The following is a 13,717-nucleotide window of genomic DNA, read 5'->3' as shown; positions in this document are numbered from 1 at the left end:
GCTCATACAACTAATGAATGAATTAGGGGGAAAAAAATCTTTTTAATTAGGATTTTAACATCCCTGTTTAAGTGGAGGATGTGTTTCTGAGAAGTATCGATGTGACTGGAAGTTAAAAGTTCCACTTGGTTACCTCTGATGCTAGTTGTGTGTATGAATTGCAACAGTGGTTGGCAGCTCTTCCTTTGCAGGTGCCGTATCCTGAAACGGGTGGCTCTCTTGAGAAAAGTCCCTTTGCTGCCAGTTTAAAAATCTGGTGAACATAACCAGTATCTTGTAAAGTTTTGGAGGCTTAAAAGCGCCATGCCTTGTGCCATGTTATATTCTGCTAAGTGCAGAAGGAAGCTGCTTTCCCTTGAGTACACTAAATACAAGAGGCTGTTTTTTTGAAAGACAGCCTGGCGTCATAACCACAAAGCACAAATGAGGAACTAGCTTACACCAGGCAGCTCTCTTCCTTTCCAGCATGGGAGCTGTGTGGTTTTAATTTCTCAAGTAGTAGGTATTTGCATTTGAACTTTGTTATAATTTGTTCCTAATTTACTGCTCTCTGCCTAATGCCATTGAATTCTGCTTTGGTGTTCTGCTCCGCCTCTTCGTCTGGCTAATGTACACGTAATGTGTGTTATCGTTGTGTCAAACAGATTGTTATGGAGAAAGCTGAAACAATAGCTGTCTCTTGAAGATGTGTCAGACTATAAACAAATTTTAAAAAAGCATATAAGTGGTTGAAGCTCGCACTGTTTTGCCAGAACTACCTGTCCTTAGTGACAGCTTTGACAGCTACAGCTTCCTGCATGCTCTCAGATGCATAAACACTGCAGTTTGACAGTCCGGGAGTGGTTACACCGCAGGAGCACTGATGAAGTTTCCTGTTCTGTGGTTTATGAACTTTGCATTTGGTACACATTACAACTTTTACTGCTGGATAAATTGCCAAATCCAGAATTACGTCATCTGACTACAGGAAAAGATGGTAGTTCAGCCACCTTGCACAGAGCTTTCAGCTGCTTAGCTAGTGACACAGCTGAGTAGTCTTGCATCATGCTCTGAATCTCTGCTAGTGTGTGCTTAATGCCTAATTTTCCAGCCTGATCTCTCCTAGAAGAGAGCGTGATTTTTTGCAGCAGACCCCAGCAGTTTTGAGAAAGGATGGTTTTAAAACAGTCAAACCAAAACCCCTCAAAACCCCCGAACTTTGGTGTTTTGTCACCAGGAATGATTGTGTGCTCAGGTGGCTCTGTCCTAATTTTGCAACTTGGCATTATTATTAGGTGATCAGTGAGAAGGAGGGTCTTCTGTGCTCTGTACCAGCTTCATAGCTCCGAGAGATGAAAAGATATCTTTCAGTAACATGTCTTTAGTGTTATAATACAAGCAGAAAAAGTGCTGGCTTTGTCTCAGAGGACAAGGGCTTGAATTCTTTGACCAACAGTATAGGGAAAGAAGATGGCAGAACACATAGCCTTGGGGGAGGCCCCCTTTTGAGACAGGCAGCAATAACTCTGTCCCGTTTCATCTGTTCCTCATTCACTGCCCAAAAAGCAGAGCACCAGACAGGCTGCTGAGGAGCAGCTTAAGCAGCAAGAGGCTTTTGGTGCCTCCCATTTGTGTACGTTGCTGTTATTCCTGGCAAGCCGCTCCTGCCTTTCCCGTTTTGAACTCTGGGGCTGCTTCTATTGCTAACAGCTCTCCCTTTCCCTTTCAGAGGTAGAGGGATATCAGATATTACCAAGGCACTCTCGTTGCAAGTAGCTTGTGACCTGAAATGACATGATACTCTTAATCCCAGGATCTGCTTGGTGTTTCCTCAACAAACCTGTAAAGCTGTGCTGCAGGCTCTTTGCAGCGGCCCGCTTTAAACTGTCTTCTGGTTTATGTATCTCCTTCTCTGGAAGGGCTGTGGACACAACCACCTCTGCAGAATTGTTTTATCACACTCCTGCCCTGTCTTCTCCGTGGTCGTAGGTACGAAGATGCCTTGGTTCTGTTGCTGACAGAGGTGTTGAATCGAATCCAGTTCAGGTATAACCAGGCACAACTGGAGGAGCTGGATGACGAGACACTGGATGATGATGTAAGGAGCAGAGTTGAACAAGGGCAGCTGCAGGACCAGATATTAACTCTTGCACTGGTAACACCTGGAATGTCTTTCTCAAAGCTTGTACTTTGGTGTATAAGCTAGACAGCTGCTTCTTTGCCCCATTCTGTGTGGGGTTTGAGGTTTAAAGCAGCTTGAAATACTTTTGAAAAAAATATACTTAGTCACGCTGAAAAAATACAGATCCTTACATTCTGGTTATCAGAGGCATTAGGTGTCCATGTCTGGTTGCTTGGAATTTAAGTGCTGAAATATCTCTAAGACAAAAGCTTTGAGCAGTGTATATTGTTGGTGCTTTTGTTTAAGCTTGTTTCTCCTAAGTCGTCATTGGTAAACATCATCTCAATACTGATAAATGTAAAAGTGGAGTAGGTGGCCAAAACAGATGTGGCTGGAGCACTGGAAAGGCGGGTTGTTCTGCATAACAGATGCTTGTCAACTGAGCAGTAACTGTGCTTTAGGAGTGAATGCTTGTGCCTTATCACTCCAGGGAAACATACGTATGCATGCCCAAAGCATGGGTTGCCAAAATTTTTCTCTATCAGATGTCTAGCAGCAGGTGAGAATCGTAAGACCAGTACCTCTTCACTGTCTGGGTGTCTGCAAAAGCTAAGCTCTGTCCAGAACTAATCCCAAGCATCAGTTAAGACCTGCTAGTCTACCAAAAGCTGTTTCCCTCAGGATGTGCTGTGCTTACCTTGGTGTTTCTTCCCGTAGCAGCAAACCGAGTGGCAGCGGTACTTGCGCCAGAGCTTGGAAGTGGTTGCAAAAGTCATGGAGCTCTTGCCAACTCACGCCTTCTCCACACTAGTAAGTAGTTATCCAGACCAAAAATGCAGTGTTAAATGAGCACCAACTGCTGGAGTTTGATGCAAGCTGTTTGATAGGGCCCACAGTGCTAAAACAGTAGGGAAATTTTGGTTTTTCATGTAAAACCTTGGCAAGGGGAGACCAGAAATTGAAGGAAAAACCTTGGGGTTTTGGCTCTGTCAAATTTCAAAACACAAATTGGTGTGTTTTGAAGAGAGTACTTTGGTGAGCATGAGTCCTACTTGCTGGACAGTAAGCTCTTTAGAAATTCCCATCTCTCAAAGTATAAACATTTGGCAGCAATCCTTCCCTGCTGTTTATCTTGGCCTTTATACTGGGAGGCAGCGCTGTGAATTGGATGGATGAGAGTGTCATTATTAGGGTTTTAAGGAGAGTGAAATCTTCTGTTTAAATGAAAGGCTGGATATAAATGCTGAAGAGTGCCTTGGACAATTGGGAATTATATCTGATAAACACAGATAAGTACTTCTCTCCAGCTGGTGTCACTGCTGTTGCTAGAATCTGTAGTGTAAAAGTGGTCTGGGCTTGTAGCATTATAATGATTTTTGAAGAAGAGATCTCGAGGCAGTAAAGCCAGTGGAGTCTGAAATTCAGAGTAGTCGGTGCCTTTTTGCCAGGTGAGAAGAAAGGCAAGTAATAGCAGGGGGATCTCAAAGCAAGGCTGTTAATTCTACTGGAGATACCGCACACCTAGACCTCTGAACCATATTTCCCCAGAAGCAGAGAAGATTGACCTGCTGCAGAGGCAGATGATGCCTGACCTGAACTGCTTTTTTTCATAGATATTTTTATTTAAGAAACTTTCTGGCTGAGCTAAGCACTAGAAGCCTATTACTAGAAACTCTGAAGCCATGAACAAAACAGTCCTCATGTGAAAGTAGAAGTTGCTGTGCAGCGTGGTTGTGTGGCGTGAATCAGCGAGAGGCAAAAAATGGAGCAGCTGTTCCAGTGAGCGCAGCAAGCATATGGGTCATGGTGGAGAGAGTGTGGCTTCCTTGAAGTGACATGTTAACATCAGGGATACTATCTTGTTTTTGAAATAGTTATACAAAGACACTCAACTGTTAATTAGGCATAGCATGTTAGAAACTTGATAGCGAGTGCTTTCTTGAGCCCTGCGTTAGTTCCTTCTTGTGTACTGGCTAATCTGGGAGATGCGCAAGCAGTTTCAGGTGCTTTTCACAGCAGTATGCAGTGCTGTTGAATGGAATGCTGTGGCTAGTCTTATCAGTAGCAAATAATTGAAACAATGTACAGCAGCTGCCATTAGTCTGTCCCATGCTGGACAATGAAAGGCTGCAGTTCGTTCTGCTCATGGATGAGTGAACTTCCATAAAACCAACCACCTCAAATGCGGTGAATTTTGCCAATAGAAATTAAGTAGAACTATGCCTGACTGAAAGTGTTGGAGACCATTCTTTCTGGTGGAATGCCTACACAGAAAAGGTCAGTGTGCAGTTTTGTCCCGTAGGTATACAAATGTATTCAGGTACAGCACAAATAATCCCTTAATAAAGATCACTGAAGTACCTTGGCTGGCTGAAAGCTGCTTAGATGGCTTCCTAGTCTGTGCGTGCAATGCACTCCCCCATGGTAGTGTAATCTGTTGCTCAGCTGGAGTATCACCAGGACCAGGCATGTTGGCTGTCGGTCCTGAATGATGTGGTTAGGCTAATGCTCTGTTCCCCAACCAGGATGTGTGACGATGGTGGTGGTCGCTCCCTTGGCTGTTTTCCCTGTGGGGCTTCAGCTGTTCTTGATGCAGCTTGCTGGCAGAGTGCTGCAGTGCTTCCCGTCTGTACTCTGTTAGAGGCACTGAACTCAATTTCTTTCTTTGAATAATATTTTGGTAGCTACCCTTTGAGAAGCTGATGCTTAGGGGTATGCAGGTGGATGTAGCACAGGCTCTGCCTTTCTTCTGCTCTGTTTGGGCTGGGTTATACATCCATCTGTATAGTCACAGTGGCAGTGTGCTGTGCCATCACACTTGCCAGACTGTTACCTTGTTAAGCTGATTGCTGGTATTTGTGGGAAAAGGAGAGCTACCACAGAGAAGTGCCTTCAGGGTGGTGATCCTTGTCTTTGTGAGAGCTAGCAAGACACAAGAAGCGGTGGCGTACAGGATCAGCCCAGAACCTAGCAACTTGCCTTTTCTCCAAACATCTTTTTGAAGGCACTAAGGGAAAAATACAAAAACTGTTCTAACGAAGTAATTGGTAGTTGGGTGTTAACCATGTGCCAAGCCCCAAAATCATGCTTGTTTCTTGTCTCTTCTAGTTTCCAGTTCTGCAGGATAACTTGGAAGTGTATCTGGGACTCCAGCAGTTTGTAGTCACTTCAGGGACAGGTAATAACCACTGTCCAGCATTGTGGTCCTCACTCTTTGAATAGCTGATTGTAAAAATACTCTAAACCTGCTTTGGTATTGCTTTTTCTGTATTCCATTGAGGATCTGAAACCATGTACAGTGTCTAATGGCTCAGCAGTTAGACTCCAATAGCAGACAAAGATCTAATAATGCAATTTATTTTTGTTACTGGTGTGTTTTTTCCCTTGTTCCTAGTAATTGAAATGAAGACACCATATGTGTTAAGAACAGGTATGCACCATCAAATACTACGGTAATGTGGATGGATAACGGTTACTTTTTTCCTCCAACTAAAACTTAGTTAAAAAAAGATTGTGCTTCTGTTTGCTTTGGGCTCAGATCTGGTGTGAATTTGCTACCATAGCAGCGTTCTCATTTAGGCTTTAATTAAAACTATTGTGAGTCAATGCCGAGATGAACTATTTAGAATGCAGTAGTAGTTTCTGAAGACTTAGCTAGCTGCCATTTGAGGAGCCTTCGTGTATGAAGTAGTTTACAAATACACCAGTGCTCTCAACTGAATAAGAAGTATGAGCAGAGTTTTGTTGCTCCTTCCTGAGAAATAAGTGAAGCAGTAGCAGTGAGATCTGTGTGAGGGAAGATTGTAGCCGAGGTTAGATTTGAGTTTTCTGGTATGACCAGGCAAGCAATCTGTTAAATCTTCAGCACTGCTATACATGACAGAATGGCGATGGTTGTATAGATAGTTCAGGAAAAAATGCTTCGAATTTTAGGACCGTTTCAGGCCTAGGATAAGCAATATGTATGTTTTTAATGCTGTAGCTACAATCTGTATTAGAAGCTGTTGTGGACTGGCTGTTTAGCTGAGGGATCAGGAGTACTAGCTCCAATGCAGCTGCGGATTCAAAACCGGGTGGTAGGACGCTGGTACCCATGGTACAAAATGATAAGCTTGTTGCTGAAAGCTTAATCCAAGATTAAATATGGACAGTGGGGAAAAAAACCCAGAATCTCTTTGAAACATGCCGTTGCAGAGCATGTTTACGTTTTTACTAAAAAGGTCTGGCATGTTGGGAGAAGAGGTATACACAACTGAGAGGTAGGACAACTGCATAGGTAATAAGACTGGCAAATGTAGTTTTCAGTAAGTTTCTTGTATCTGAGAAATATGAAAGCAAATAACTGTGCTTCACATCACGAGCAAATTGTTCCCAATATGCTTCTGCTGCTGGAATGCTTATTGCACTCTAGCCGGCAGAGGGAGGCTGGGCAGCAGCCTTCTCCGCAGAGCTGGGATTGCTGTTGAAGTTAGCAGATATCCAGAAAGGCTTCTGTTTTTGTAGGTATTAATACCAAATAGAAGAAAATAAATGTGTAAAAAGGCTGAAATAGTTGGTACCATCTGTTTCAGCCTTCAAAGAGGAATTTTGAAGTGTAGCAGTTGGAACAGTTGGACTTGTCTTACCCAGTTTGAGTATTTCAGTCACTTGGCAGTGCTGCGATTTGAACTGTTGACCCACTGCAGAGCTAATTTAAGAAGAATGCTTGTAATGTAATTAGAATAAACTTTGAATTTCCTGTAGCTTTGTAATTAGGTTTCCCATCCCAAGGAGCTGTATTTATTAGTCACAAGGTTATGTGTTTGTTCTTGCACGAGGTTTTTAAAGTATGAGTTTTCAGACTGCTAGGCTCTTAGTCGGTGACTATTAGCACAAGTGATTATTTACTCTTAGGTCTTTTGGCTTCATTGCTAATGAAACATAATGTCATTTCAGGTCACAGGCTGAACATCACTGCAGAGAATGATTGCCGCCGTTTGCACTGCTCCTTGAGGGACCTGAGCTCCTTGCTGCAAGCCGTTGGTCGTTTAGCAGAATACTTCATTGGGGATGTGTTTGCTGCCAGGTTCAATGATGCTCTTACAGTGGTGGAGAGGTAGGTGTGGGAGAGGGAGTTTGCTGTCCCCTTACCAGGACGAGGCGCGATTGTCACCACTGCAGTGAGTGTGAAAACCAAGGTTTCTTTCCGCCTCCCCTTGTTATGGTTAAACTGAGATACGAAGACTCAGTGGCTAGAACCTTAATTGTTACATTCATCAGTGCTAAGTTTCCCAGATGGCTTTCTAAATGCTTAAGGAAAGAAATAACTTATAGGAGGGATTAAATAAAACCAGTCACTTGAAAAGATTGACATACTTGTTTTCCAGCATCTGCATTTGTGATGCAATGAAATGAGATGTAAAGTTTGATTACTTCGGAATTGTATCTCAAAGCTAAATCACCAAAATCTATTTTCCTAAATGAAAAGGCTTGTGAAAACTGAAAGGCGGGCATCATTTGATTCTTCCCCTCCAAGAAACTTAAATAGCACATAGTTGAAAATTACAGAATTTCAGGGCTTTGCACAGCTGCCTTGGTTATCCTTTTTCACTTCCATGCAGGAACATCATATTTAGTTCATCTTATCACAAACAGTGAAATAGGCTCTAAATTATTTTCAGCTCAACGGTCTAAATCTTGTCTATGTATTAGCTGAATATTGGCACAGGCTCGCAAAGAGCTGCATTCAGATAGGATGTTTGAGTGGATTTGTACATGTGTGTATCCATCTTAAGAGTCCCTTTGCACTTCCAGGTTGGTAAAGGTAACGCTATATGGATCCCAGATTAAACTGTACAACATTGAAACTGCAGTACCATCCGTATTGAAGCCTGACCTTATTGATGTGTGAGTATGTGATGGGATGCAAATGATTGTATCCAGATTTGGTAGCTACCCTACACGGGGTGGAAGAAGCGTTAGATCTCCTCAGTCTGGTGCTGTAACCACTTGCTTAGCAAATCTTCTGAAAAGTGCATCTCTCCGGTGATTGCTAGCTAACCAGGAGGGCACCTTCTTTTAACTGTGGAAGGCCAAGGCTGCTGCCGGCATTTTGGACCGCTGTTTCCTCAAATTGATGTGCTCAGATTATTTAAGATTTAAAGAAAAATACATTTGTGATGAGAAATAAAAATGCCCATTATACTAGCTCTAAAAGCAAACTGTTATTCTACCCTGTACTAATGGCTGTAAAAGCTTAGTCCTTTTGCATTGTAATGAAATGATGAAGTAAGTGTTACAATAGTGTGTTTTATAAGAAATGGATCCACTGTCGGCATGTAGTTCCAGTTTATGGATATTTTTTTTTTTTTTTTTTTCTACCAAAGTCAGATTTATGTATGGCTCAGGTAAAAGATGCTTTTCCAAGTACAGGGTTTCAAGTTCTTGGCATCCAAGACAAATGTACGCCTTCTAGCTATGCAAGCCCATTTCTGAAACAAATTAATGCCTTCGATCCAGACGTTGACATTAAGTGTGAAATCTTGATGCTGCTAGTAATAGAACACCATTCTGACAGCCTTTTAGAGACCTTCTATTCCTACAGCTGCGTAGTACCAACCCGTTCGCTGCCAGCTGGCGTTTTGTGAGCAGATTTTAAGGTTGTCCTTTTGAACATGTCAGGTGCTTGTTCTAGTTTGCAATTCATGTATAGTGGCTCCTTGAAACAACCCCCACTAGATCTCACCATGTAGTTCCCTGAATTTCTCCTAATAATCCCAAGTTACTGGCACAGAGTTTTAACCCAGATGATGTTCTTTTAATGGTTTATTTTCTTTTCTGCTTTAAAATAATTCGGGAGGTTTTTTCCACGACCTGTTAGTGAGAGATTTACATCCTTTTCTTTGTCCAATGTCCCTGAAGAAACCTAGGATCCACTTCCTAATGCTAGCCTAACGAAGGAATGTTATCCAGCATTTGGAGGAGCCCTGTCTGTGTAGTCCCAAAGAAATGTCCTGACTCAAATACCTTAACAGGGCACTGCGCCAAAAGTATAAAGTATGGCTGTAGTCAACCTACCAGTTGCTTATAACTTGACCGTATCAGTTCATACCTTTGGCTTAGTTACTGTTGCTCAGTGGGTGAGTCCAGTTAAAGCACCCTTTTAAATGTACCTCAAATGTACAGGGTACAGGACAAAAAATATAGCAGTAAACAATTTTTAATGAAAAAGCTGCCAGCTTTGTCTGACAATGCCAATATTCTTTCTCTGTACGCTGTCAAAACTACCCACCATGCTCAGGACTTGCGCCCTTCTGCAGCTGCTCTGCCTATTGTACCTTTTATCGCGTGTGTGTATCTTACCCTTGCTCTGCTCCTCCGCAGCCACGCTCAGTCCCTGGCAGCGCTGCAGGCCTACGCACACTGGCTCGCACAGTTCTACAGTGAAGTTCACCGCCAGAACCCGGAGCAGTTCATCTCTCTCGTCTCCACCGCTCTGGAGGCAATCACCCCCCTCATCAGCTCTAAGGTACCTTCGTCAGTGCTGGGCTGGGGCTAGGCTTCCACCTAGAGCAGGAGACCCTCAGGTGGCAGTGCTGGTGTGTCCGCGCGTTTAACTGCTCTGGCCCCCCCCTGCTGTGGCTCTTGAAGTGAATCGGTCGGAGTGCTGGATGGCTGTCTTCCAGAGCCACAGCACAAGTCTCATGTGGGGCGAGACCCAGAGCAATTCTAAATAGCACCACAGTTCAAGCTAATACGAGAGTAAGCAATTTACAGGCATAAAAGTCTAAAGATTTTATGGCTTGAAAGCAGGGAAATCTCTCTTTGACAGTATTAAGGGAACTGACCTGTGCTCCGACTGGCAAATAAATACTGTAAACCATCTTGCTTGCAAAAACCCTTCAATGGCAGCTCGGTGTGCTGTCTAAATGCTGGTGTGGCATGGAACAGTTCTGTGTGGTGGTGTTACTGGGCAGCCTGACCACCCTCTCTTCCAGGTGCAGGAGAAGCTGCTGCTGTCCGCGTGCCACCTGCTAGTCTCTTTAGCCACCACAGTGCGACCCGTGTTCCTGATCAGCATCCCAGCAGTACAGAAGGTGTTCAACAGGATCACAGACACTTCTACTCAGCGGCTTCCTGATAAGGTGATTTGTCTCAAACATGAACAGTGTTGATGAGGTGTCCTTGGGAAGCTCTGCCTCAGTTCTTACTGTAGCAAGGTACAACCTCAAAAAAAAAATTAAAAAAAAAAAATATAATAATGGGGACAGCAGTCATCGCTACTGTGGATATCCAGGAATCACAGTGGTACGGTTTGTCAGTGATGATTATTTCAAGCAATAGCATAAGGAAAAAACACAATTACACCTCTTAAATCTTACTCCTTTCTCATTTGCTGACAGAGTCCCTGATTCTGTATCATCTTTACAGTACAGGCATGTTGATTCTGACATACAGAAAAAGTTTCCTGTGAAACTTCTGTTAGCATTCCACATACTCCAGGTTAGTGTTTGTTACAGAAGTACTGAAAAGCCACGATGGAGGCTGGGGTGTGGTTGTACTGTGTGCTGGCATGGAGCCATAAAATGCTGTACAAGCACAGAGGCTTAGTATATAAACCAGACAAGGTATCACCTTTGTTTTTATGAATATGAAGAAGAGAGACCTCCCAGTGCAGGGAAGGGCTGATGGAGCTGGGAGCTGGTTCCAGCCCTGAAGTCATGGAGCTTTGATTCTCTCTTACCTTGCAGAGCTGCTAGTTTTCACTTGAGCTCTTCCATCAGACAGTGAGTGCTGCTGATGCCTTGGACAGCTGTAAAATGTTACTTCATTCTAGGGTTGTGCTGTAGCAAAAATTGAATTGCCAACGTGGTAAAACTTTGTCTCTGTTTCATGTCTCTAGGCCCAGGTTTTGGTGTGCAGAGCACTGTCAAACGTATTGTTGCTGCCCTGGCCAAATCTTCCAGAGAGTGAACAGCAGTGGGCAGTTCGCTCCACCAACCACGCCAGCCTAATCTCTGCCCTCACGAGGGAATACCGCCAACTAAAATCCAATGCCATCATGCCACAGAGGAAAGTGCAGCTGGAGGACAGTAAGTACTGAGTTTCTTGGTGTCTGCTGTCTTCTGACAGTTGCAGTGCAAACTGCTGATAGGCATCATTAAGCTGATTTTCCAATAATTATTTTGGCTGAAAAACCCCATTTAGTGTATGGGGAGGACCGGAAAGGAGCAATTTGTATTTTCTTTCTTTTTTTCTTTTTTTTTTTTTTTTCGAGACCCTTTTTCTGTGGGTCTGTAAAGGGTCATCTCACCCCAGGTTGCATGTAAACTCTTCCATCTAAGTACTGTCTTCCTCAGTCATGCAGGGAAGGTGGGATCAAGTTTGTGATGACTTTGAATAGCAGTGATTGCATTAGGAATATTAAACAGCCTAATGCTGGGATGGTGTAGTGTTAGAAACATTGACCGGAGGCAGGGTTAATGAAGATTCTGGTTATAAAAACTTAAGAATTTCTCCCAGACTTGGGAAGTACTGTAAGGTTTTATATATATATGAGAGCCCTGAACTGGTGGGGTCCAGGGACCTTTGGCAGTTTGTGAATGTTTTGGGACTGCTTTTGGGTGTGGGGTGGTGGGGTGTGGGGTTTTTTTTGAGAATCGCTGTAAAAATTGTTTAGAAGTATGCAGTGTCACAGCTGCTGACAAACCTGACATGTTGGTCAGCTTTGTGCAGGGAGGCAGCTCGGGAGAGGGTGGCTTACCTCTCTCGAGGAGAATATCCACAGACTGCTCACAGGGGTTGAACTGAGCCAGTTAAGTTCTCCCAGCGTTTGGGTTAGCTTATACAGTGATTGCGTATCACTCCAGTTGTTACTTTCAGAAATAGAAAGCTACAGTATATTTTGCTGTCGTCATGTGCTGCTTTTTTCTTGGCTAGCGTTTTTTTTTAGCATTAGCATATTGTGAATAATACTGTTTACAGCTCCTCTCAGCCTCTGCGCCTGAGTAGTTGAGCAGTGGGTGCATCTGTAGGGCAGTAAACTTGTATAATTTAAGAAAGCGGGTAGCCTGAACCTGTTTAAATGTTTAAAATGCGAACACAGACTTGGGAACATTTTTGACTCCCAGCCTGGTTTTGCTGTACATGCTGCCTTGTGGGTTGTTTTAGTTACTGCATGTGAACTTGACTTTGTTTCTTGCCTCCAAGTAGTTTTAACACATGCAGGAAGTATCACCTCTCTTACTTTGCAGCCAAAGTGATCATCCATCAGACGCTCAGTGTTCTAGAAGATATTGTAGAAAGTATCTCTGGAGAATCCACCAAGTCTCGACAGATCTGTTATCAGTCGCTGCAAGAATCCGTGCAGGTCTCACTAGCCCTCTTCCCAGCTTTCATTCATCAGTCAGGTATAACCATAGGACAGGCTTTAATGCTGTGAGTAGCTTTATGACCTACTGATAACATCCAAAGTCCATCAGCGTAGAATTGTGGTGGCGTTCATGTGACGTGTGTGAGCTTGCTGTGCCGAAGTGTGATGTCAGTCTGTACTTCTGGGTGGGCTGGGCTTGAATCGGAACAGGAAAGGGAGATCTCCTCTGCCACTGGGATACAGGCTTGAAGGTTTGTCACACTTCCAGAAGGTGGAGGTGCCCTGTGCTGTGTTCAGCAAGGAAACAAAATGGAGCTGATCCTGAGCACAGAAAAAGCTTTAAAATACCCTGTCTGGCTACATTTGCCACCTACGTTCTCTCCAGAAGCTTGAAGACAAAGAGGGGCAGATCTGATCAGATGAGGTCAAATAATGTGGGGTGGGTTTTTTCCCCTGTAAAGGAAGAGCTCCTGAGATGTAACCACGACTGATGCTTGGCAATCTTCTGGCCAGCAACTTACATTTTGTTTCACATCGGGGTAGCTCGAATGCCCAGGACTACAGCAGCTTCTCTCATGAGGAGCAAGGTGTTCCAGGAAAACTTTTGGAGCTAGGTGAGATTTTCTCAGTGAAGCGGGCATGGGGGAAGCAAAACAAAGTTAAAATGCAGAGAGGATCCAAGACAGCAAGCTGATGCTGTGACTCCGGTGAACTGTTGCCTTCAGAACAGGCTAGCGGCCTCATGCCATTGCTATTTATTGGCTATAAAAGGCTGTATGAAAGAGTTGAGCAGCTTCAGCTTACTGGGGTTACTTAATAAAGCATGTTGGGACAGATGAAGAATTAGGTGTACTGATCAGCTAACCACATAATCGTGTGCTGAAGATGATTTCTGAAGTTAGAAGGGTCTTTTCAGTTCCTGCCAAAAGAAAAGAAGCTGGATTTTGTCTGCTAGCCCCCCTCCACAAGCTGCGTAGCTGTTTTGGATTTTCCTCGTATTTCCTGTTAACCCTGTACGAGCAGTGAGCAACTGGAGATCAGTCTGGGCCACGGCCAGAGCTTTCTCCAGGTGCTCTGTGTAGGCAGGCCAGACCGAGGGCCTTGCTGATGGTACCATATATGTTCTGAGCTGCTTGGTGCTGCCTGTACTAGTCATCCCTAGTGGTTTTCAGAAAAGGATGAACAATCTTTAAGCCCTGCAGTACTGGCTGTTGGTTTTAGTTTCTAATGGCAACCCTGCTGCTAAATTTCCAAGAGTAAACGGG

General features: G+C 43.8%; 1 protein-coding gene across 3 annotated transcripts in view; it reads left to right on the top strand.

Annotated features, from left to right (window-relative positions):
* XPO6 (exportin 6) overlaps window positions 1-13,717 on the top strand; it is a 55,728-nt gene that overhangs the window by 35,480 nt on the left and 6,531 nt on the right. For 2 of the 3 annotated variants that reach the window (XM_080383512.1, XM_080383514.1), the window contains 9 exons: window positions 1,969-2,077; window positions 2,819-2,911; window positions 5,210-5,279; window positions 7,037-7,196; window positions 7,895-7,987; window positions 9,464-9,608; window positions 10,078-10,224; window positions 10,983-11,172; window positions 12,334-12,489. In XM_080383512.1, the coding sequence (XP_080239638.1) occupies window positions 1,969-2,077; window positions 2,819-2,911; window positions 5,210-5,279; window positions 7,037-7,196; window positions 7,895-7,987; window positions 9,464-9,608; window positions 10,078-10,224; window positions 10,983-11,172; window positions 12,334-12,489 (1,163 nt within the window). The remainder of the gene's footprint in view (window positions 1-1,968; window positions 2,078-2,818; window positions 2,912-5,209; window positions 5,280-7,036; window positions 7,197-7,894; window positions 7,988-9,463; window positions 9,609-10,077; window positions 10,225-10,982; window positions 11,173-12,333; window positions 12,490-13,717) is intronic. The other variant, XM_080383513.1, reaches the window with a different exon arrangement.

The sequence above is a fragment of the Falco punctatus genome (genome assembly GCF_963210335.1).
Source record: "Falco punctatus genome assembly, chromosome: 4".
Classification (NCBI taxonomy): Eukaryota; Metazoa; Chordata; class Aves; order Falconiformes; family Falconidae; genus Falco; species Falco punctatus.
The sequence above is the reverse complement of the archived record's forward strand: the minus strand, read 5'-3'. Positions and strand labels throughout refer to the sequence as shown.